This window comes from Accipiter gentilis, chromosome 1 (genome assembly GCF_929443795.1).
Source record: "Accipiter gentilis chromosome 1, bAccGen1.1, whole genome shotgun sequence".
In the NCBI taxonomy this organism is placed as follows: Eukaryota; Metazoa; Chordata; class Aves; order Accipitriformes; family Accipitridae; genus Astur; species Astur gentilis.
Genome location: NC_064880.1, coordinates 7,245,073 through 7,270,648, shown reverse-complemented (window position 1 = coordinate 7,270,648; position 25,576 = coordinate 7,245,073). Strand labels below are relative to the sequence as shown.

General features: G+C 52.6%; 1 protein-coding gene across 5 annotated transcripts in view; it reads right to left on the bottom strand.

Annotated features, from left to right (window-relative positions):
• Positions 1-459: 459 nt before the first annotated feature.
• Positions 460-25,576, bottom strand: part of KAZN (kazrin, periplakin interacting protein) — a 230,180-nt gene continuing 205,063 nt past the window's right edge. For 4 of the 5 annotated variants that reach the window (XM_049810008.1, XM_049810019.1, XM_049810051.1 and 1 more), the window contains 7 exons: positions 13,384-13,575; positions 4,980-5,116; positions 4,386-4,556; positions 3,810-3,999; positions 3,486-3,616; positions 3,139-3,189; positions 460-2,533 (listed from right to left, as the gene is read on the bottom strand). In XM_049810008.1, the coding sequence (XP_049665965.1) occupies positions 2,366-2,533; positions 3,139-3,189; positions 3,486-3,616; positions 3,810-3,999; positions 4,386-4,556; positions 4,980-5,116; positions 13,384-13,575 (1,040 nt within the window). In that variant the 3' untranslated portion in view covers positions 460-2,365. Of the gene's footprint in view, positions 2,534-3,138; positions 3,190-3,485; positions 3,617-3,809; positions 4,000-4,385; positions 4,557-4,979; positions 5,117-13,383; positions 13,576-20,231; positions 20,690-25,576 lie in introns of those variants that run through there. The other variant, XM_049810040.1, reaches the window with a different exon arrangement.

Here is a 25,576-nt window from a genome sequence, read left to right as displayed (position 1 = left end):
CTCATTTCTCTGTCCTACCTGCTTTTCTTGGCCCTTAGCATTACACCTTCCATATCCGACGGGGACATCTCCTGGCTGTTCCACCACATTCCCAAATCTTTACTTACCTTAAATCCTTAAATCCCCGTTTTATACTGATGCACCGACAGCCCCAGCCTCTCGCCAGCATCACCGCATCCAGGTGCAAGTGCTCGGCCGGCAGCTGGTCCTGGGAAAGAGCTGGTCCAGGGATGCAGCCGCCTCCTACATCCCACCGGCATCCCCCATCGCCCCAGGGATGCCCCGATTCACACGGCAGCCAGGGCAGGGGGGACATCCACCCTGCCCAACACCCTCATGGCTTGGGCCCGGTGCCACCACGGAGATGCCCGCGTGCCGCCACCGGTGCCAGCCCAGGATCTCCATCTGACAAGCAATTAAATGACGTGGAGTTCATCCGTACTTTAAAATAAGCTTTATTTAGATCTTTTATAATTTTATATTTGCATCCATGCCTTCAAGGATTCTCCCCCACTCACATGGGGAAAAGTTAAATCTAATGTTACCCATAATTCATATGCTATTTATCGAAGTTCTCTTTTAAATAAATCATCCTCTTAGTAATTTTTAGAATTATTTCCTAATTTACAAAAAAGCTGAAATGCAAAGGAAACTACTCGATAACAAGGAGATTGCTCATCTGTTCTGGTGGTTTATAGTTTAAATTATAAAAATGCAAGAAGGACAAAAAAAAAACAAACACCACCCACCCCCCAAACCAACAAAACGTATAAAAATGCTTCTCTGCAGAAAAAAGATGCCACGGGGCAAACCCTGCCCTGCCACCCCAGGCCCTCCCCTCGGCAGAGCCCGGGGGGCCAGACCCTCCGCTTGCCACCCCCCCCCATGGCCTCTCCGCATCATCCCATTAGCAGGAATTACACAGCGCGAGGGCATCGGCGGTTTAGTTCGGTGATTTAAGACAAAATACCCCTTTTTCAATCAGGGCGTGCGTATTGGAATTAAGAAAAATAATACACTATGATAGCATCATTAAATAAATCTTAATACATTTTTTTTAAGAGCTTAAAATTATATCGTAAGCATTAAAGCATAAGGTACTTATCTTGGCATAAGCAGAGCGCGGTGCGTGTTAGTGGAGAAGGGGAGTGGTTGCCGCACCAGGGGGGTGGTTTTGGGGCATTTCCAGGGGATTTGGAAGCACAAGCTGCACCTGCGCTTAAAAATCACCCCGACGCCGGAAAAACCTCCCCCAGTGGGAACTCGTACCGATTTCCCCGGCTCCCGACAGCGAGAACACCCTGAATGGGAGCGGGGTGGCCGGTCCCGGCCGGGCGACGTCTCGGGATACGGGGATATCTCGGGATATCGCCTTTCCCCTCCTCCCAGCTCATGCCGGATCTCCCCAAACTTTACTCAAAGCAAAGGGCGAGCTCCCCAAATGTAGGGAAAAACGGCGGGCGAAGCTCCCACCAGCTTCCCCCCCGCCACTCCACCCCATCCGATTTCCCGGCATGTATTTTTAGGTTTGCGTTTTCCAAGGCGTTAAGTGCTCCTGGGGCATCTGCAGCCGTGGGGCCGAGGGAGCCCAGGGTGGGGGTCCACAGCTCCGGCCCCCCCGCCACCGGCAGCAGCTTCCCAGGACAGTACAGTACAAACACACCCTTCTTCCTCCCCACCCCATCCCAACCGATGTGGAAAAATATAAAAATCCCCAAACTTCTGCAATAATTTAGTTAGAATAGCTCCTCTGGGTTTGTGCAAATAAATTAAAACAACTAAAAAGGAACGTTAAAACACTTATTTCCAGACTGGCAGGCATTACAACCAGCCCGTGTCGCCTCCGCGGGGTTCGGCCAGGAAGACGTCACAGCAAATGAGATTTTTTTTTTTTTTCCTCTGTGTGTGTGTGTGTGTTTTCTCTCTAAGGTCCCTCAGCTGGGCAGGTCCTTCGTCCCCGAGCGAGGACATCCCGCGGGCTGGGCTCCAGAAAACAGCGGGTTTCAGACAAGAGACGTCACAAGCACAAAGTGCACAATATTTCTGGTATTTACAGAGACACAGCAGTCCTTCAAGTTTCAAGTTTTGTCAAAAGAAGGAGGAAAAAACAACCAAAAAACAACCCCAACCAACAAAAAAAAACCAACCCAAACTGACAAACTGAAGCGACAACAAAGGAGTCACCAGTATGGAAAAAAAAAAAACAACCAACACAAAGAAAGGGAAAAAACTGAAGTTACGACACAGCTGCATCGCTCCCAAGACAACAGGTAACACGTCCACAGGCGGGGTTGGGCTGGGGGTATGTACATCGGTGACGGCGAGGCCGGGGAGAGGTTCCCGGTGCTCACCCGGCGCGGGGGGGTCACCAGTCCGCATCCTCCTCGATGTAGTAGTCAGGGGCCGTACCATCGAAGAGGCCAGGGTCGAGGGACTTGCGCTGCTTCCCCCGGGCGAACACCCTGGAGATGGAGCCGAAGCCCATCTTCTCTTTCTTCTTTTTCCGTTTTTGGTCTTCCAGGTCCTCTAGAGACTGCAGAGGTGGGGAGAAAGGACATGGGTTTGGCCACCGAGCGTTTAATTTGCACACCTCCCTCCCCTCCCCCCCAATGCCTTGCATCAGGGATGATGGACCACTCCAGGTCCCTGAAAATATTTGGGTCCAGGTCAAAAGCAGTGTTAAGGTCCTGGACCAAAGAAAAAAAAAAAAAATATAAAAAAATTCCTGAAATATGTGTGGTGGAATTGGCAGTGAAACTGGGCCCCCTCCCCACATTTCTGCGATCTTGGCTTCTTAATTCAACTGGTTCAGGAGTTCAGCTCCAGGAACCTATGGTCAGAGGCAAGGGTCTGTCCATGGCTTGCAAAACTACCCCAATGTTTCAGGGTCAAATACAGAAGAATAACCTGATCTAGGCTGTGCCTTACAGAAATCGAGACCGCGATGGGCCCTGAGCACAGCAACGGCCTATGGCAGTACCTGGATTTTGGGGCAAATCACAGAAATCTGACACGTGCCAGACTTACAATTCAGGACAGCTTCCATTCTTTTTCTTAAAAACCCAAATAGGTCCCTCTGACTGGCTAGCATGGGACTGGGTCTCACGAGCGGGATTTAAAGAGGGCTTTGTGTCCTACCTGTACAATTGGGTTGTGCAAGTTCTTCTGTACCGGTCCAGGACTGTCCCCCTGCGGCAGAAGGAGACAGATCCCATTGAATCAACCCCAACACAGCCAGGGACCCCCCACCTCCACAACAAAAACCAGCTTGTTCCGGCAGCCGAATTGCTGTGGGGCTGGGATAAACCCCCAGGAAAGCAACTCTCTAGGGTCAGCAAACCTCCGACCCGTACCCCACCCCAAAATCAACATCATTTTGGGAAGCAGAGGACCTGCAGCATCCCCAGAGCTCGTCTCCCCAGCAAGACCCACACAGCAGGGAAGCAAGCCTCCACGTAGCACCCCCCCATCACGTAGTGCCTTACGTTGCAGAGCGAGTGCGTTCGATGCCGGGGCGAGTTGATGTCGCTCGGCGTGGACGACCGGTCGCCCTCGGCCGCGGAAGCGTCAGAGATGATGGACGGCTGCCGGGAATGACAGGGACTCACTCTGACCGCTGGAAGGCAAAGGGGGGCAATCAGGGACTTAACATCACGCCGGCAAACCTGACCCCATGCAAAGCCTCCGATATACTTCCAAAAAAACTCTTCTGGGGGTGTTTGGCCTGTTTTTTTCACCTCTATGGGGGAATAAGGCAGCTCCCCAAAATGGGTTTGGCCCCGCACCCTGACCCGCGCAGGGGGGCTCACCTTGCCGGTCCGCCGAGTGCTGGGGGTGCGAGTGGTAGAGGGTCTGCTGGCTCTGCCGGATGGCGGCCGTCAGCGGGAGGTCGGCCTGCATCACCCACTCCTGGTTGCCGTTCAGCACCGTCTCGCCCGGCATGGCCAAGGAGTGACGCTTGGGGACGTCCTTGGTCAGGGTGGCGAGGGACTGCTTGGCCTGGGGAAGGACACCGAGGTGGTGGTGGTGGTTGGTGGTGGTGGTGGGAACCATATGAACATCTCCCGGAGCAGCAGAACCAGCAGCAACACACTGCAGCAAACCCACCCTCGTCTTTGCAAGTAAATGCTCCCTGCACCAAGGATAATCCAGCTCCTTTTTAGCTATGGATTTTTTTTTCTGCCAGTAGCGCAATAATGCGACAACAGCAGCAAACACACGCATGCCGCCACAGCAGCAAATGCTTAAATGCGATATTGCAATAAATATTTCATTTCAGCAAAACTCACTGGGGTGTTTCAAGCACTCGAGCTGCCGAGCTAAGCGCCTGCAGCAGCGGTGCAGGGCTGACCCTCGAGTTGTGCCCGCTGCATTATTGAGCTCACCATGGCCAGCTCGGCCTCCAGCTCCTTCATGCGGTTGTCTTTCAGGTCGAGCTGGGAGCGGAGGGCGCTGGCGTGGTCCGTCGCCTCCTTGGCTTGCCGCCGCAGCTCCCACTTCTCCCGCTCCAGAAGGTCCTTCTCTTTTGCCAGGGCTTTCACTGCATCCTCGCTCTCCTGGAGGGGGAAGGCGAGGTGCCCATCAGGAAGGGGAAACCCATGCGCTACTACACACCCCTCTCCCACCCTCTGCCACAACCCCCTCGGGGCCACCCAACTGGTGACACCCAAAGGTACCGCAGAAGAGCCTTGCGCCAGCAGGGATGGCAGGAGCAGGGAGCTGCGGGATGTGGCCAGTCCCCTGAAAAGGGATGCCTGCCGTGCACCTGGCTAAAATTACATCGAATTTCCCAGGTCTGGCTCAGTGGCCCAATTTTCTCCGGTTCTATTTATCCTTAGCCTGCTGCGAGTCTGCCTGCTCACAAGAGGCCGGCTGGAGCTTTGGTGGGTTTTTGCCTCATGGCAAACCGGGTTTCACGATCACGCTGCCACCAGCCCCCCTGTGCCACGAGACCATGGTGCTAGGCTCCCACAACTCACTTTCCTGTGCTGCTCGTAGTTCCTGATGAAGTCGCGGAGCTGCTCCTCGCGGCTCTCCAGCGTGGCGTACAGCTGCTGCATCTGGCTCACCAGGTCCGTCTTCTCTGCCTTCAAGCGTTTGCGGTCGGCTTTCATGGCTGCAGGAGAGACAATGGCTCGAACGTGGGGGGCATGGCAGCCCCCCCTTGCCTCCATCTCTTTTATTTTTCGAGGAAAAAGTACCAAAATTATGACCCCAGGGGCTGGGCTGGGAGCAGACACCTAATTGACCCCTATTGCTGCACCTCCTGCATGCACCAAGCAGCCCCCCAAAGCACCCATCACATTGCCACTGTGGCTCCTAATCATCACCCACCCTCCAAGAGGCAGCTTGGCCCCTGGAAAAGGAGATTCAGGAGCAAAACCGCTGCCGCAGCCTCAGGGCCCAGCACAGGAAAACCTGCTGCTCCCTTTCCAGGATAAATAAACCACAACCAGTTTATTTTTAGCAGCGAGGCGGATTCCTGCAGTGCTCCCACGAGCCCAGGGCACGGCTCCCCGCATGTCCCCTTCCAGCTCAACGATGCTGCGAGGGGACAGAGCGGGAGGCTGGGGGAGCGGGGACACCACGGGATGCAATGGGGGCATTTCGTCGGTCCCGAGATGAAACCAAGACACACACGCCAGCGAGAGAGATGGTCGCTGACCACCGACACAGGGACAGCTTTTGGTGGGAGTCTGGTAAAACCAGGGAGAATTACAGAAATACCACATAGGACAAGGGACTTGAGTAATTTCTGCACACTAAGTGCTTTGCTCAGCCTTGAACCCGGTCCTTGGCAGCGCTGCAGAAACACCCTGTGGCTCCCTGCTCCAGATACACCCCACCCACCGAAATAATACCCAATTTAGGAATCGGAATACAAATATTGCTTTTCATTATAGGAAAGACTTTGCATGCTTTTCCACCCTGAAGAAGTGCTGCTCTTGAGGGAGTGGGATGGTACAAAACACTCTCTGTCCCTCCAACGCTCCCTGCACTCACTGTGTTGCAAGGAGAGGAGCCTTGCAAGCCATCCCTCTAAATTAAAAAAAATCCTAAACTCCCAAAAACCCACCAGAAAAAACAACCCCAAAGCCACCAAGAGCTGTCTGTATTACAAAAGCCGCTAGAAGATGATAGCATCATCATGAGTGGGACCCATCTCCACGCACACGTCCAACCTGTCACTTCTTCTGGGGGCTTAAACTGCACCACGACGTGCCTCTGAGATCCTCCTGATGAGGTGCGTGTGGGATAAAGACTGGACTGAGGAATACAAAAAAATCATTACTGTGGCACTCTTAAAAGGAAATAATAGTGCAATTAGCACCTTTGGTACCCTTGGCTTCATGTCTCTGCCTTCTCCCAGCATAGGAAAGCTCCTGCTGGGGAGCTCCGCTCCCACCTTCCTACAGCTGGAGACCCTCCCCCCCCCCCCCCCTCCCCCCCAGCTGCTTTCTCTTAAATAATAAAAGCATTTCCACCTGCATGTGAGCAAGGACAGCACTGTTATTAGATGTGCACTACGGGCATCAGGCAGAATAATCTAATAATGGGGTATCTCCCAGCACCATATATAACATGCCCCCGTAATGCACTGCAATAGCCCCTAAATAAGAGCAGCAGCACCCTGCTCAGCCAGCTCTATATAACACGTTTCAACTACCTCCCGCATCCCATCCAAGCTCGTTACAACTGCCAGCTTGAGATTTACTCACGTAGGAACTTATTTCTGAGTACAGGTATTACTGTTAAGTGTGTGCTGGGAAGATGCATAATAAAACAAGTGCTTGGGGTAGGAGCCAGTGAAGAGGGGAGAGAGCTTGCAGGTTAGCAGAGAAAAAGGTGGGGGTGTGTGTGGCAGGGGAAATCAGACCAAATAGTGGAAGAAGAGGGAGATGTTTGGGACAACAGAGATTTTTATCTGTTAAAAACCAAGAGATTAAACTCTTTGGACCAACTACTCTGCCATTAAGCATTGGAGGTCAATCAAAACCCAGAAAAACAACAAACCAGCTAAGAAATGCTGCAACGATTCGCACTGTCCCATGACAGGGAGCGCTTGGGATTCTTCCTTGCCCACTTCAATGACCGTGACTCCTGCTGGGACAACTCAGCCCCTTCCAACACTGGGACTTTCCTTACTTTTTTTCCAGCTTGGGAAATTACTACAGAAACCCTCTAAAAATAATCACAACCAGACCACATCTAAGTTTTTAAAAAAGCACTTTCCTGCCGCCTGTGTATATTTAACAACATCCTTGCCCCTGCCCAGTTATTTCACATGAACTAAAAACTTGCTGGAAAAGAAAAATTAATGATAAGTTGACTGAGCCATACTGGGGTGAGATCCAGACCCCACAGAAGCAGGTACCCAGAGTTACCAACCGCACTGGCCGCAACTCAAGGACATGTTAAGTGCTTTGGACTCCAGAGGGGGAATTTCTGCTCCTCGTAACCCTTCCCGGCCAGGGTCGGTCTCAGCCCCATCCCCGTAGGATAGCACACTGCTGAAAACCCCTCTATTTTCAAGCCCTTGAACACTTTGTGACACCCACCCCCCATATATATATATATATATATATTTTTAAATTGCCTCGAGGATACCAAGAGGCTCTTATAAAAGTTTAAGTCACATTTGCACTCTCTGATGCTAGAGGCAACAAAAAACTCCTAAAAAATTTAATTAAATATTGAGTCCTCTATAGCATACAACCTGCTTTAATTAGTGGCAGCGTTCAGGGTCCTTCAAGACTTACAGAAAACACTTTGTTGCTGGCCGGGAAAAAAAAATAAATGCTTAGAAGTACAGGAGAAGAGTACGTACCATCTCCCAAGGTTGAATATTTACTAATATTCACACCAACCAGTAATGCAAGATGGTGATGGACTCGGGGTATTGCAAGAGCACATTTTTTCCTATTAACCCAACAGGACAATTTACCATTTGTTTCAGTTCGTATCCAAGAGATTTGCTAAAATTACTGCACTTTTTTTCCCCCTCTATTACCACCGCTCTCCTTCCTCCAAAACCGATTAGCTCCTAAGCTTAAAGAAGATTTATCAGTCATTTGAGAACTTCACTCCAAACCCAATTAATAGGAAATTAATTCAAAAAGGCAGGAGAAAAATAAAAAAGTTAGGCAGAAGTGAGCAGTTAGGACTGCCAGCAGCTCCTGGACTGAGCGCCGCTTGGTACAGCAGCTTAATACGTTCTTAGCAAACAAGCCCTGCTAATTACTTGGCCGGGGAAAACGAGCCATTGCAATCCATGGCACGACGGCAGGGGCAGCCAAGAAGGAATAAAGCGGGTTTTCACTGGCCATTGGGGCCATCCAAGGAAGTGAAATAGCTTTTCTTTAATCTGATAACCCAGGGCCAGCTTTCTGTATCCCACCCCCCCCCACCAGGAATATCTAAAGAAACTCTCCCACAGCCCTTCTGCACAGCGGGCTCTGGCAAAACCTCTGACCTGTTCATAAACCCAAGACAACAAGAGAAGCAAGAAATCCTAAACCCATCCCGTGAGCGGGAAGTGTTTCTCTCATGCAGCTTATTTACATTATTTATTTCCCCCTCCCACCCAAAGCACATGGCAGAAGTAGAGGGGGGGACATGCCAGCCCCCCCTGGACTCGGCAGCTTGGCACCAGCCCCAGCAGCAAGCGATGGGAGAGACGGGTCAGGAATGGTGTTGTGAACCCCCCCAGCTCTTGCCAGCACCGCCCCCTGCATCTCCCCCCGCACCATTAATCCTGCGCGAGGTCAACCGCGCTCCCGTTACCTGAGCTTCCGCCTCCTGCCACACGATCCGTCCCCCGAGCATCGCTCCTTCGGGAGGATGATGGATGCAAAGCAGTAACAGGACCTGCTCCATGTTGGGGTCCTCCCGCAGCCAAAACAATTAAAAATACCCCCCTGCACCCTCCCAGTGCCTTCTGTTTCCAACTTTACCTATAAGCCGAAATCTAACCGCTCTGATACACCACAACCTTGCCCGGGGCAGCAGCATGGCTATAGCTGCCGCGATGCCACCACCAAAGGTGCCACCACCCCACGGCCCCTGTCCAGCTTTAACACCTAACAACTTCTGCATCGGAATTAGCTGCATGCTAAAACCAGGCATCTCCCTCTCTAAGATAGGGGCTGCTATAAACACACCACCCCCCCCCCCTTCAAAATTAATAATAGCAAACTGAGGGGTGGTGGTCACACCATCTAGCTCAGGTTTGCTTAGGGGACGTAATTAGTTTATTACTTATTACTGTTAGTTATTAGTTACCTTGGTAATGTGGTATTAGATGAAAAATGAAAGTTTGGACCGTAAGAACAGCGTCTCTGCCTGGCTTCCCACTCCCGGGATGAAGCAGCAGAGCCCAAACACAAGTCAGGGCACTGGCAGCCCATGCAGCCTGCCTCTGACCCTCCTGAAGGGCAGCTCCCTGTGACTCCCATTGGCTTCAGAGTACTTCTCTCACCCTGTGCAATGTGGATTTTCATGCCAGGAATGGAACTGGAGCTGACTTATCACTTAGTGAATCATACACTTATTTTCTAACACTGGGAACAGCATCCTCAGGGGCCACCGCTCAAGCCTCGGTGATGCCCTGTGCAAGAGGAATGCGTAAATCCATCCTGTCCCATTAACATTTACTTAATTCCTCCTGTTTCTCCATCCCAACTATGAAATTCAATATTGTCACCATGACTAACCCATAAAATCGGCCAGCCCCGCGCAGGAATTGCAGCGCCGCTCCTCGCTTTGTAATTAAATCAGCGCGCGCACTCCCCGGGCGCAGCCATCACCGTCTACAGAGAATATCTTGCCGTTGAAGACGTCAATGTTACGCCGTGTTGGGCAGAGCCAGCGCTCGCTCCTGGGCGTGCGGAGGTTCGGCACAGGCAGGAAATTCAAGTGCAACATCAAATTTGAGGAAAAGATTAGGTGAGACATTTGCCTTGGGGGAATTTACCTGGAAACACCCTGCTGTGAGGCCAAGGGCTTTTCAAACCAAACTGCCAAGGGTCGACAGGGTGGTCAATGACTTCTGCTGCAAACTTAAGGTGGGTCTTCAAAAGGAGAAGAACAGCTTTTCTGTACAGAGCCCCATGTCCTTTTGGCAGAGAGAGGCTTCCTCAGCTGGGTCCGTGGCTGGGACACCCACCCGCTGGGACGCCCATCCGCCCATTCCTTTGCTATCCACCCCTTGCTGCAGCCAGCTGGAGGTGCTGAGGTTTTCTGCAGGAGGCTTGTTCAAGCCCAAATGCTGTCTCCGAAGAGGGTCACAGCTCCGAGTCATGGGTTTGGGAGGGAGGAGACCGGACTACAACCCATTTGCAGAGCAGACGTGAAGTCAGTTCACGCCTTCCCGAGCAGCAGGGAAAGCGAGCCCGAGGTCTCCACCTTGGCACTCGAAAAGGAAACAGAAACCAGGTTTGCTCTCCGCGTGATAATCCCGCAGGCGAGCTCCAGCATATTGGATAATCCTTCCCAGAAACGGGGTTTCTGCCATTAGCCCACACGCTCAGAGATGTCACCCGGCCAAGATGCTCCTCGAGTCCTCCAGGCACTCGGGCATGGTCCCTTCCCGCAGCAGGACCTAGCAGTAATAAAGCTGTCTGCAACTCTTCCCGTTGGAGATTTCCACTTCAAGAATCCAGACCACATCCATCCCTTCCCAGCCAGGGCCAGGGCAAAAAATAACTCTGTTAAAACTGTAAGCACGGCACCGAGTCTCAGACCCAGCAAAGGATGAGAGGATGCTAGGATGTAGCGCTGCAGGATTTTTATTTGGACGTTAATTGATTTAAAAAAAAGTGCAAGAAATGGAACTAGCCCAGAAAAAGGAGCAATAAAGATGCATCAAGCACACGCTGCCAGGGATACAGAAACCTCTCGGGTTACTCCCGCAGAGCATCCTGTGCTGCTCCAGATCCCCGCTCCCTCCCTCCGCAGCAAGGGCTTGTTAGCACTGCACGGGGAAGACGCTGCACAGGCTTATTGCCCGCGCTACCCTGTGCTAAATGCTGTCGGAAAGGGCTGGAAATGCATTGCCAAGGAGCAACGATGAACCCACCCTCCTCCATCCAGACCATCACAAACCAAACCCTGCGCAGCCGTGCAAAACAAAGGCTCCTAAAACTGCTGGAGCCCCTGAAAGCAAACCCCACCAGCAAACCCTCTCTGCTTCCCTCTGCGTTAAGGTCCCGGCGAGCCAGCATCTATCTGAACCAGCTGCATCGTACTTTCAGGCTCAGAGCCAACAACGACGACAGATTTCCATATAATTTATCTGCTAATGACATTACACACGACCCAACGTGGGTTGCGCATCGCTGCAGGCACAGGGATGCTGCAGCCGATGCTGCCGGGCACGGGGCATCCTTCAGCAAAGACCGTGGTGTTTTGCGGTGATGCATGCTGCGAGGAGAGAGGTGCTCTTGGGAGATGCTCTTTGGCTGCAGGACACGACCGACACAAACCCCTGAACTATGGGACAGCCCAGCCAGGTTTCCCTAAGCTCCTTGCACTGCCTTATCCTGCAGCTCCTTACGCTAGAGCCATTCCTTCCCCAAATACCTCTATCAGCAGATACATTTCTCCTTGGCAGAACCATTCACTAGGCACAGTTACTGCCATTTTTCCACCCCTTTTGGCTACAGTTTCTCTATGGACAATTTTTCACGGAAAAGAAAAAGGATTCCCCCCCCCAGCTGCTGATCTTGTTTCCACATTACCCATCTCTGTTCCCACCACCGTGCTAAGCCTGCTCTGCTGCCCAGCACCTCCAGCCCAGCTCGCGGGGCTAGATCCAGCACAGCGAGCTTTTCCAAATTACGCAAAAGCTTTCCAATATTGCAGAGGGAGGGAAGGAGCATTGATTTAAAAAGGCTTCTTGTTATGGGCCTTTCCAAGTGCAAGCTGAGATTCCCTCTTCCTAGCCATCACACCTGCAGAGAAGTCCTGGAAAACCAATCCCAGCAGCATATATGGCGGCCAATAAAAGCCCAATAAAAACCCAACATTATATTCCTTAAATACTCACGATTCTCAAGCCAAACTCACTTTTCCTCTGTACTATCCTCCACAGAAGTGCATATGACCTCACTGCAGCCTCTTAGATGACTTATTCTTTTTTTTTTTTTTTGCAAATAGTCTTAAAATAGTTCTGCTTTTCTGTATTTTGCATTTATCAGCACTTCCTCCTCCCTGTCCGCACAGAGCAAATATTCTCTCTCTACTTAAGGTTTTTCTTCTCCAATTACGGTTTTATAAACCCAGAGCATTTCCTACTGCCAGAGGCTGCACTAGTGGCAGGGGAGCAGGGCGGGGTGGGGGGGGGCAAGATTTTGAAGATATTTTGGCTGTTACTAATTTATAGGGATGCTTTTGCAAACCAGAGAGTAATAAAATAAAATTTTCCCCAACTTCCTCGCTGCCAAATCCAGACTCAGCCCAATTCCCTGCCTGCCCCGTTGCATCTCAGCATCCCAGACCAGGGCAAATGCAGCGGGCTGGGTCTCTCCCGCCCCACAGCTCCTCACGTGCCGCTCAACCTCTGAGCTTGAAAACTTTTGACAGCCTCTCTTCATAATCCGCAAACACAAGCTGACAAGTGGAAGTTATACTCGGCATGTTGGGGATTTGAGATGATATTTAGAGCCGCAGAGCTGCCAGGGTTTGACGCATGAGAGCTTTCCCCTGCTCAGGATCATCCCCCCGACTCCGGCTAACAAACCGTCCCGCCCAGACTTATTGTCAGCTTGGTTTTGGGGAGAAAAAGCTGCAATGTTGTGTTTTCCTTCTCCGAGGAAGGGAGAGCATGGCCCTGACCGCTGCGGGAAAACACCCAAATCAATGCATGAAGAAAGGAGGAGACCCTGCACGTCACCTGGAGACCCAGCCTCTGCTTTCCACAGCACTTGAGAACTCCACGTGGGATAAGGAAAATTGCACCCACCAGGAAACTCGCTGCTTCCCTCCTAAAGAAGTCTGAGGGGCTCAAATCCAACCCGCCCCCACCTCGCAAACGTCTCCAGCTGCATTTCAGCTGCTCTCTTGGCTCTACTCTACAGCTAGCTGTGGAGGAAATTACATTGCGACGCTGCAAACACCCCCCCACATCCCATTTCCCAGCCCGTCACTGCACCCTGGTCCATCCTGGCTCCGCATCACCCCTCGCCAGGGCAGGACAGCAGGACGTTGGGTCCCAGGGAGCACTGCCCTGTGATTCAAACCCCCCCCCCCGCCCCATGCACACGGTGAACGCACGCTTCAGAGTCCAAATGGAAAGGATGGCTTTTCCCTTCCTTGTTAATGAACTTCTTGCAACTTTAGGGTCCCGGGGAGAGATGCCCGAGAAGAGGGACGCGCAGCCCTTACCCTGCAGAGCCTCCTTGGCACGCGCCAGCTCCTGCTCCTTCTGCGCCAGCTGCACCTTCAGCTCGGTGGCCGAGAGCACCTCCGGCGACTTGCTGCCATGCGTCTCCTCCAAGTCTTTTGTCAGCATTTCCTTCATTTGCCGGAGCAGGTGAACCTCCTCCTGCAGCTGGGCCACCTCCTCCCGCAGCAGCGCTGGAGGAAGAGGAGACACAATGCGAGGAAGTGACCGACAGCTCCCGGCACGGCCCCGCTGCAAACTCAAACCCCAACGCAAATCCTGCTGGGGTGCCCACCCCACCCTGCATGCAAACCCGCTTTGCACAGCCTAAAACCCGCAGCGGTGCTTGCAGCACCCCGGGAATGGAGGAGGAAGAGGAAGAGGAGGAGGAGGAGGAGAAGGCAGGAACATGCTGGGGAGGGCCCTCCAGTGGGTGTTAGTTTCTGTTTTTTCCATTAAGAAATTAAAAATAAGTAATAATATATAATGATAATAATAAACCAAGAACCACCTCCCCACCCAAACCACTCGCCAACGGGGTGCTCATATGGCCAGTGTCCAACAGAGGCTGCCGAGCTCCACCGTGCCCCATATGAGATGCTTCAGCTCTGCCTCCAGCCGTTCTTATGGGCATACTCAACAAAATTCAACAAAATCCCTCTGAGACTGGAAAGAGGAAGGTGACGCTTTCACCTGCAGAGCTGAACCTTGAATTTTTCAGATTTATGCCCAGCGACTGCTATACCCCTCAAAGCAGCTAGGTCACAGGATCACCCCAGCACACCCCAGACCGGGTCCCCTCTGCACCGGGGGAAGCTCTGGCAATCTCATTTCCTATGGCTGCACCCACTGCTTAGTGTAATAAAGTGCTTTTCTGCTATTTCCACATTGCACCCATCGCCCTCATCTCCCCTCGCTATCCTCTTCTTGCAAAACACTTCTCGGCCGTGCATGCGCCGCTGCAACCCTGCACAGGAGCCAGACATCGTGATCCAAAATGACTCACGCGAGCGTGTGAACAGTTCGACTTGGCTTCCCACCCCCTTTGAGAACATGCGGGAGAAAACCCATTACTCATCCAAAGGTGCTTACTAATTTCCCAGGTTTGCACCATGCCCCTGGCCATGGGGAGAAAAAAAAAAAAAAAAACAACAACAAACCCCCGCCCCCCACAAATACCTCAGCACATGTTACAGTTACCAGAAAAATAAAACAGAAATAAAATATAAATGCCCCCTCTCCAAGTTACTGTGGTGGTATCCCTTCCCCAGTGCCACCGAGTACCAGACAGCCTGGGGAACAGCGGCTGACAAGGAAACATAGTGGGTTTTCTCCTTATTTTTGCTAAGGTCCCCCCAGAACACACACCGGGCTGTTTCCTTTCCGCCACCGTTTGCGAAGCGAGGAGGTGACGCCGGCAGCAGGACGGGGCGAGGGGAGAGGTGGCTCCCCCCAGCCCGGCCAGCAGCTGCACCAGGAAGGCATAAAATCTGGTTTGCATACTTGAAATGCTTCCCGTATGAAAACTGGCAAGGCCCCATTCTGTAAATTATTTAGCAATAAAGTCACTAACGAGGAACAGTCGAGCTCCGGGCTGGGGATTTCGGCGCAGTCCAAAGTGCTTTCCTGAAATCCGTATGAAAAGCAGGAACAGAGAGGCGGCCAAGGCCAAAATCATCTTCCCCAGGGACTGCAGAAATGCAGTGTTTCCCCTCCAGCCTTTGGGAGCCCGAGGTGGGGAGAACACGAGGCACTAGTACCTGGTGTAACATTTACTGTGGAAAACCCACCTAGCACCTTCCCTGGCCACAGAAAGCCCCGTGCAACCCCCCTAAACACCAGTGGCTGCCACTAAGTGCTCACTCCCCCCCCTCCCCCCCCAATAATTCACTTTCACCTTTCATTACAAACTGCTTCACCCAGGAGATACAGCAGGCTATTCCCTGGCAAATGATTAACTGGTGGAAGAGATTGAGACAGGGCAGTCTGTGCAAGGGCGACCGATCCCGACAGATTTCTGCAAATTGCAGCATTTTGGTGGGAACCCAAAAAATCCCCACCTGGCGGGGACCCCTCCGGGGAGGGGAGAGGGGAATCAAGCCCAAGGAAGGGCAGCCCAGCGGGGATCACTACAGCATAGAATCCCGGAGAAGTCTTTTGGCAGGGCCTGAAAGCAGATTTGCAGCTGATTTTTACAAAGCTCCTTTCTATAAAGAGCTGCACAAGACAGCTTCCCCAAAACTGCGCTATGCCCCTCTGGTCCCGGTTAGAAAATGGCCAAAAAACTCAAAAGCATTCCTCCTCCAAAGCATGCAGCAAGGCAATTTAATCCCCAACTTAGTACTCGGCTCCCAATACAGGCAGAAACTACTGAAAGATTAAAATTCAAGACCTATAAGAAGCTATAGGTGCAATCTGGAAAGGAGCGTGCAGCACCACGCTCCCCACACCACCGGCTGCTGGACGCATAGCTTCGGCTGCAAGCCAAAGCCTACAGAGAAACCTGAATTATTGAACTTGGGATCAGCCAGATACTCAAGATACTTGCTTTTACATATACATATATATAAAATTTAATATATATACACACAAAAAAATGGATTGTGCTTTGCAGTATGTATTTATTTTTGCAATATATATCTCTTTTGCAATAGATCTGTACTGCAAAGCACAATCCATTTTTTGTATAGATATATAGATATAAATTGCAAAGCACAACCCATGCAGCCAAGGTTTGAGGGGAACAACCCTACACCTCTTGCTAGGCTCAAACAGCGAAAGACACGCCGTCAGCTCTTGTAACACATCACAAAGCGTTGTAGACCTTGCTCGCTTCCTGACTCCCTCCTGGGGCTGCTGCCGATGCTTTCTCTGTAGAAACCAGGAATGGGCTTCAAGGCAAGTCAAACCCTCCGCACTCTTCCCAGCAAGTTTTTAAAGGGTTTTCTGGGAAAGAAGCTGGCATTTCAGGAAAGTGATGGGGGCTACAGCATCTCCTGCTCTCCTCAGTTCTCTCTAGAAACCACTTAATGCAATTATATATTACATTATATCAAGCTTTGTCATAGTACCTGCTGCCAGGAGGACTGACGCTGGACCGAAGCAGTGATCCCATATGCTGCCTTACACCTGTAATTACCCTCATTTGCATAGAGGATTTTCACCCTGCTCTGATATTTCCCCAGTCCATCAGCGCTCATCCACCAAAACCACACCAACACAATCATCCCCCCACAAAAGCAGTTCCCCCAGCCCCAACACCCAGCATCTGCTCGCCATCACTCTCCTCCAAGTTTCCATCCCGTCTTAACCGGCATCTCTGGCTCAAGAAGGTCCTAAGGAGAAAGCCCATTTTATCTGCATAAATTGCATTAAGAGAATGACTCGGCTTGAAAGGGAAATTTTCACTTCATTTTAAAACAGGGAGGGGTAAAATCCCTGCTGCTATACCAAGTTTAAGCACCTAAATAAACAACCCAAAAAGTGCGATTTACAGGCAGCTCTTCACAATTGTTACAGAAAAGTTCCAATAACCAGGAAAACAGGGCCAATTATTCAGACACCTCATTTCAGCCTCTATTTCTTCCACATACAGATGGCTCGGCAGGGATTCCCATACGCTTCCCTGCGAGCTGGCTGGGTCTGTGCCTCTATTTGAAGCCATGAAGGAGCTGTACATGGCTTGAAGTGGGCATCAGCCCTCTAGAACGGGGACCCGGGCTCAGGCCCCCACATGAGGGAGTCCACGTGCATTGAAAACACGATCTAGAGAACAAAATAATTTTTTTTTAAATTTTTTTTTGCAGTTCAACCTTGCAAGCATTGCTATATTGAGGTGCAAAGTTACATTTGCTATTCAGAATTGCCTCTGAAATGCAATAGCTCTGATGCGAAAAGCTTCCCCAGCACATTTTCCCCAGCATTTTTGCCCCTTTTTATTTTTACCTCCTCTTTTTAACCTTTTTTTTTGGGGGGGGGGTGTTGTCTGTGCACTATAACTCCTGACCCCCCAGGGGGAAGGAGGCATCGCCCTGCGTGGACGAGCCCCATCGCACGCTGGCTCATTCCAGCCCCTTCTGAATCTGCCACAAGTGGGCAGTGATGAAATTAATGCAATTTAAACACTTCCCAGACTAATTGACGAAAACTACCATTCAACACCAAAATAATTGGCTCTTAATTATATTTCAGTTGATAGCATCAAACTTCCATAGCACTGTCAGATTCTGCATCCTTTATGCTTTAAGTACTGATTAGTGTTAACAGACAAAGTAAATAAGATTTTTTTATTTTTTTTTAATTGCGGTGAACACCTCCAGACAGCACTGGGGCTGAAGTTTCCACTCCCACTCCTGCAAATCCCATCTTGGACTCCTCTCAGCAGCAGATCCACCAGCCATCAGCAGCAAAGCCTTTTACTGGTCTTGGAGCAGGCATCCATTTAAAAACATCCATTTAAAAGCCCTTTTTTTCCCATGTAACTCAGCTGACACAATTGCTGTACACGCGCTTCTGTCTTCGGAGGGTACATATTAAAAATGAATGCAGTATAAACGACAAGCTTTATGTTGGTGAAATTAGTATCTTAGGCGAAAGCTGCATTTTGTGCCGCTTTTGCAAGTTTACCGGCAAGATGGTTTTCGCTTTGCTGGGCACAAGGCAAGGGTTTTTTTAATCCAGGACATCAGCAGGAAAACGGCCAGAAGACACAAGCGTGCGTGCCCTGGGTCGGAGCAGCGGTGTATCAGCAACAGTGGCTAACAGTGTGCAGAGAGAAGAGCCTCGCTGGTGGACCAAGAGCTTAAAATCAGCAGTGGATCACCCCGAAGGGCGATGTCACAGGCCCTGCACAGAGATGCAAATGGGGGGAAAAAGGGGCAAAATGGGAAAATGCAATCTCTGTGCTAACGGCATCACCTAAGAGATCCTCAACCATCGAAAGCATGGCGTGACCCTTCGTCCCTCCTCCCTCCTGCAGAGCTTTGGCCCAGGATAGATAGACAGAAAGATATATCCACACGCACATATAAATACACATATGTACAGATACCTCTGTCCTGGGATGGGAAACAGAAGGGTCAGAAGATAAAGACCATTATTAGAAGAAAATAATGATTCAAGCCCTAGGGATGAGTCAAGCTAGTATTTTAAAAAGCATCTCATCACCTTTGATTGTTCAGTAGCTCCCCAGCTCGGGACCTGAGTCTCTTGCAGCAAGGTTCAACCAAACACTCCCCCCCCCCCCCCCCAAACAGCCCGCACGACGTACTGTTTTCCCCTCTCAGCACATCTTTGCAAGGAGTAATTTGGAGGAAAAGCACAAATCGCCGGGCACAAGGCTTGGTGACAGCTGGGTGACAGCCTGGGGCAGAGCAGGGACACCAACCACCGCCACACCCCGGCGTGCAAACAGCCGGGTTCTCTGCGGAGCACGGGTCATGCTCAAGAAAGCATTTTGGTTAGCTCAAAACACATTTGGATTTGCAAAAAGACCCAGTTACCGCCACTGCCCGGGACCTGCTGGTGCAAAGCCAACACATCCAACCCCTTCCATTGCCACCTGGACACCCCGATGGACTTGCAGCTGCTCCAAACCAAACCCCATCATCTCCTCAAGGGGAGAAGCACAAGGGCCCGTAATTTGCCCATCGCGCCCCTTCAGCCGAGTCCCGCTGCTGTGCATCCCGGCTACATCCCCGGGCACAGCGTCTCCTGCAGCACCGCAGTGCTCCGCGACCTCGGAGGAGCTGTCGGCCACCGCCGCTCCCTCCTGGGTGGGCACTGGGGTGCTCAGCCACGCACTGCAGAGCCTCTCAGGCTAGTAAAGTCAATTTTGGCTCCAGACATCCATCTTTTAAAGAAGGAAGCTTTAGATTTCATCCCTTGCTACCCCTGTGATGCTGCAAGCAAGTGAGCGATCGAGCTGTCATGCTCAGGTACAGACACTCCTGAGCAAGTTTGGGTTAAAGCTTTCACCCAACGTGCGTAAATCCTTACAAACACCATTTTTGAGCATTTCCCGAGTCAGACCCCAGCTCAGCCTTGGCACTTCCATACGGTCGCAGCCCCGGGACAGGACCCCCAGCCATACGCCCCGACCGCACACCATCAACCCACACTTGCACCCATCTCGCTCGCAGCCATCGGGTAGAGACCGCTTGCCTTCAAAGTGCCCCCAGTGTCCTGGCACCCCCCAACACCCCAAAAAAACCCAAAGGACTGTTCCCAGCAAGCTGAAGCCTGCTCGCTCGGCTGCCCCGGTCACATGCCGGTGGGTGTCTCACAACGGATGTAAAGAAATAAAACCTGATATAAACCTCCTGTGCATGCTGGTCGGGGGGGGCGCGCAGAGGGATTCAAGGAGGCAGACTGGAGGTTGCAAAGGCTTTCAAAAGCACACAGGGTTTAAAAGCAGCTGGCCGGTGGGCTGCGACCTCCGTGCCTGCCCCCAAAGCCGGCCGCCGAGCCCTCCGTGAGCTCCCGGCGTGCTCCAACTTCTCCGCCAGACAAAATGGACTACGGGGCACGGGGAGCCGCCCGCCCGCCCTCCCCACCGCCGCGGGGGAGCCGAAGCCCCTTGCCCCTGCCCTGAGCTTCGCCCTCGGCACGGGGTGGCGGGGGGACGACGACACGCAGCGCAGCAACCCGCAGCCACCCTCCTGCGCGGCCCCGGCGAGCTTCGAGGCGCGCTCGGCCAGCTGCCCGGCGTTGTTTTGTTTCTCCCAGGAGGAAGCGAGCTACAACAGCACAAAGCGAGCGAGGGAAAGAAATGCACGCCGGGCTGCATTCCCCGCCAGTGCCACCCTGCGAGGCGGCGGGACATCCCCCCCAACCCCAGGGACCCCCTTACCTGCGTGGGCTACGCAGGGACACAGCACCCTGCCATGAGCCTCGTCCCCCGTCGCCCCTCGCCGTCCCCAAGGACCCGAACAATAGGCCGGGCGCGGAGGAAAGCCGTGCTCGCAGCGGCACGTCCCCGGCTTGCTCTCCTCCTGCTCCGACTTCATGGCGGGGGAACGGCAGCGTTGGGGGGTCCCCGGGGTTGGGGGGTCCCCGGGTGGGCAGGCTCCTCCCCGGCACGGCACGGAAGCACGGCGGGTGCTACCTGCGCCGGGAATTTGACCTCTCGCCGGTCGCCGAGTTTCCCCTGGCCCGATGTGACGCCGGCAGAGGAGTGGCTTTGCCCGCCGCCGAGCCAAGGTGCGTGGGACAGGGGCCTGGAACGGGCGAGCGTTCTCCTCGCCGCCCCGGGAGCAAAGGGCCGTGCAGGAACCGGGAGCCCGGCCGGCGGCGGAAATGATTCCCGGCTCGCCGGCCATCGCTCCTGCCGCCACCCACCGAGCAGGCGGCAGCAGAGAACGCCCGCGATGCCGGCTCGGCCGCCGCTCTGGTCGCAACGTTCAGCCGTTGCCGGCAGCACGGTGGGGAAACTGAGGCAGGAGGAAGGTAGCGCACCATGAAGCAGCCCCGGCTCCGGCACGCAGCTCGTGCTAGCTGTTCCTTGCGAGGGGGATAGATGCAGTATTTTTTCTTGCAATGCAGTTGTTATTTATTTTGTCCAGGCAGGTTGCAACTGCACGACAGACGTGGCTGTGGGAGCACCGTGGCAGACCCCCCCGCTGGCCCTGCAAACCACCAGGGCTGGACCCACAGCGAGGAAGGGCACAGAGGGGGAGCTGGTGGGATGCGGTGAGCAGGGACACGGCAAAACGCAGCGAGAAAGTAGGGTCCGCTTGCTTTTCTATAATAAAAGCTGCATAAATGTACACCAGAAAAACCAAACTCTGAATCCCTGGCAGACTCGTGTTGCTTTTTTGCTCCCTATGGTACACGCTGCACCGTTACCTGCCTTCATCCAGCTGCCTGGGTTGCGTGTTTCCAAGCCCTCCACAGCAGCCCCGCTTTTAAAATTTCTTCACCCCGCCAAAGAGATGAGGAACCGGGTAGAAGCAGTTTGGGTTTACAAATTTGCACCTGTCTCTTTGCTGCTCTCCTCACTAGATGAACACTGCCTGGCCATGCGTTGCTCAGGGCTGGGTGGCCACCAGCCCCAGGGATGCTTTGCAGGCAGCTCCCAGCACGCTGCCTGCACGCACCTCTCGCTCTGCCCTGGAGGGCAACACTTGCACAAACTTCAGAAAACACAGTCCACCACAGAAAATCACCATATTCTGCTTTCCAACAGCGCCCAGCATGCAAAGCCTCTGCCAGCCACTGCCAACCCAGCTCCCCCGCCCTACAGCAGCAGCATCTTAGGCATGGGGAAACTGAGGCACACCCTGGTGCATGGGTTTTTTTGGGAAGTGGGTGACAAGAGTGTAACCGTGGGAGGAGCGAGCTGTCCCTGGCTAGGAAGAGATACAGCCATGGCTGTCTCTTACACCAAGCAAGCCTGGGTCAATAAACCAGGTCCTTACCCACCTTGTGGGTAAGGTGGGTGGGACCCTCCCCGGCCCCAGGCCCCGCTGCCGGGCATTGCTCCCCTCCCTCCCCTCCCGCTTCCTCGCCAGCAGCTTGGGAAGGGGGAGGGAGTTGGTTTTGTTTTGCAACAAGCCCTGGTTCTCATTGCAACAAACTCCGGTGCACGCAACGGGCCGGCACCGACATGGCTCACGCCGCCGGCAGCCCCGGTGCATGCCGCGGCACTGCCCGCAGCATCGCCGCCAGGGTGTGCGATGTCACCCCCGTTGCCCCAACTCCTGCCATCGCCAACCTCGGCACCTCGAAGCCCACAAAAGCTCCGCTCTTGGCCGCCGCGTCACCTCCCATCGCTCCCCGTTTGCACAACTCCCCTCCCTGGGGATCAAGTCGGAGCGCGCCCGCCCGTGCCGACTCAGCTCCCGATGCGGCGGGGACGCCACGGTGGCCGGAGCAATCCCAACGCAAGCAAGGAAAACACCGCTGGGTTTGGGAGCACCTGCCCATCGAGTTCTGCTTTACAAACGAGCACGGCGCAGAAGTAACCGTGCACCTCTTGGCGTGATCTGCCACGGCACAGGAAGGTGCAGACCAGCGACGTCCCCGAAGCAAAGCAAAGGGAGGAGGTTCTCTGCGTCACAGGCGTTGCACAAGCCCCAAGCTCCCCAAAGAGCAGCTCCACGGAGCCTCGTCCGACCCCGCCGCGCTCCTCCCTGGCAGAGGAATCCGGCAAGGGAGCGGGAAGGCCAGGCTGGGTTCGTATCTTTGCTCCTGCTGACTAATGGTAGACCAAGCAGCATTACTCACACCCGCAGCACCCGTCCTCATCCCCATCGCACGCATGCGGCGGGAGTTGCGGCAACAGCGCAGCACCGCTGCTTTTAACCCAGTGATGCCGCCTGCAGGGAATTCCCCTGCCCCTTCCTACTTGAATGAAAAACCCCTTTGGAAGGTGCATGGAAAAAACGGGTGCTGGTTAATTAAAAGGCGGTGTGTCTCTCGGCTGGGTTTGCGCGATGCAGCCGGGCGCTTTCGGCTGCGGTTAAATTAGGGCTGTGGTCTGGGTTTGCTTTCCCTGCTTTAGAGCACCCCGCTACTGTGTGCCGGTGGTGGCTGCTGCCAGGAGGGAGCTGACATGACAGGGAGCTTTGCTCGTGTAGCATCCCCTCCGGAGACGGCATTGGCCCTAAGGAGAGCTGGCTTTTCCCAGGGTCACAGTGCACCTAATTGGGAGCTGCAGAGGGAAGAGGTCAGTATTGGAGCCAGCACCTGAAATTTGGATTTCCATACAACCCCAAGCTGATTTGTAACCTCTAGGGAAAAGTCATCATCACAAAACCCAGCAAAATCTAGCTGTTTGAGCTCAGTTCTTCTTGGAGATGAGTTTAAGCTCAATGCTTGATTCAGGAGGATGACGCAGCGGAGGGTGTGGTGCACCCGAAGGGACGGCATCCCCCCGAAATGTCCTTCAGTGAGGCCTCTTGCATCTCTGTGAGCCCTGCAGCTAGAAGCGCAAAGAGGAAATAAATAAAATAAAAACCCAAACCCAAAATATTGCCATCCTGCAACTGCAAAAATAAATGGCTACTGCAAAGATTTATCGCTGTCCGTGGGTGTGGGCATGGGATGCTGCCATTTGGGGCTGAGTAAGGGTGGGAGCAGGGTGGGGAGGGGACGCCAGCCAGGAGGAAGCCGAGACCCGGGATGGGGGGGAAGGTATTTTTGTCCATCAAGTCCTCCGGAGGAGGACAAACCTGCATCTCCAGCTTCCCAGGCTCGGAGGTCCCACCAGGGTTACAGCTCTGGAGCAAGCCAGCTATGGGTGGTCACCACCAAACCCTCCTAACTCTTTCATGGTCGGGCTGAAAATCCCAACCATCACCTACAAGGGCAGGGTCCACCAGAGACTTGCAGTGGAGAGTCAAGTTGGGGTTAAGAAGAACTTCGACTTCAGCATCGCCACTCAAAAACATACAGCTCTCACCGAAACACTTCATGGCAGTTGGTGGTTGATTAAATACAGTTTGACCATATGGATGTCGATGTATGGTATTGCGCTGAAGGCACAGACACCTGCAGCGATTGCTGAATAACCTAAGCCCTGTGAGAAGTATCTCAGCAAAAGGTCAGCGACACATTTATGCACTTCTGGACAGGAGCTGGTCCTTGCAGAGCTACATTTGACACTGAGAAGAGAGCTCTCCATAAAAACTACACACCCATTGACTGGAATAGAAAAGTGAGGAGACCTTGTACGATGGCTCCTGTGCCAAAACGCCACCTACTTCCAGGAAAATTTGCTAAAACATTTCCCTGCACCATGGAAACTCCCTTCCCCATCTCTCGCAGAAAAAAAGATAATGAAGCAAGGAGATGTTTCGAAACAGAGCCAATTTCTTTTTTTCCCCCCAGTTTTTCTTTCAAGGAAAACTTTTCTCTAAAATGACACATTTTTGTCAAACATTTCACTCGTGACAAATTGGCGTTGTCACCGAAGAGAGCGCTCGGCTGGGAATTTCAGAGGCACTTCAGGAAGCCTCCGTCTGCTTTTACAGAGTTAAAAATCGAAGGCGGCGAGGTTGCAAAATGTAACGTGTGAGGCGAAGGATTAATTAACATAGATCTGGCTCCAGAAACAGAGGCGGTAAGAGTAATTTTCATTCAGGAACTTGGCACTGCTTGGCACCTCCTCCTCCTCCAGCACTGCCGGAGTATTTTAAGCTCCCAACAATTGCACGTGCATCACCCAGAGTTTTTGCCGTGATTAAAGCAAGCCTCAATGGTGAGAAAAATCCAAAGTTTGGGTTTTTTATGTCCCTACCCGGGCCATAGAAAGTGACTTCGCCCTTCTTTAAAATAGCATTGCAAAAGCTGTTTGCAACACAAGGAGGCAAAAAAGTAACGAGTTAAGGGCAAACATCATGGTGCTGTTCCTGTGCTCCCAGCTGCAACCTCATTTAGTACAGCTTCCTGAACTCATCACAGTTATTTCTATTGTGTTTTTTATTTTATCATGAGAATGATGGTTATCATCACAGACATTTGATGCCTAACAACTTCTGGGCTCCTTATGATATTTTCATTCAAATGCTAAAAGGCTGCAAGGAGACTAAGATAATAGACCACAAAAATAAATGATACAGATCAGACTAGGAGGAATTTGGTTAAAAAAAAAAGAAAAAAATAGAAATTATCCATCCTAATTAGCATTCAAAGAGAGTAAATGGGGGAAAAAAAAATAACGTATTCTGGGGAGGGTTGTTTCACCTGCTACCTAAACCCCCAGAAGGCCTGCCCTGCTTCATCCCAGGCAACGAGCACCTCTGCTTCAGAGAGCAGTCAGAAGGGAACGAAAGCCCCAAATCGTCATTTCTGAGCTCGTTGCCAGTTTAAGTTCACATCACTTATGGGCCACGCACCCAAAACCTCATCTGTGCCCTTTGGAGCTCCCTGCCTGGGGTGGCACCAGCTCCTGCCACATCTGGATCCAGCAGCAAACGTCACCGACTCCTTCCTGCCCTCCCCAGATTCGTCAGCGCTAACGATGCACGGGGAGGTGAGGGACGGCAACGACAGCCGGACATTTGCGGCTGTGGAGGGGACCGGGCATGGCCAGCCACTCAGCTTAGGTATTGATCAGCAAAACGTGGGCTCTCCGAGAGCTTTGAACTGCTGAAGCCCACAAGAATCAATATTTTCCTTTTTAAAATAACACTGGGGGGGAAAAGCACATCTAATATAGATTCAGTGTTATTCTGGGTTTTACATTATTCATTG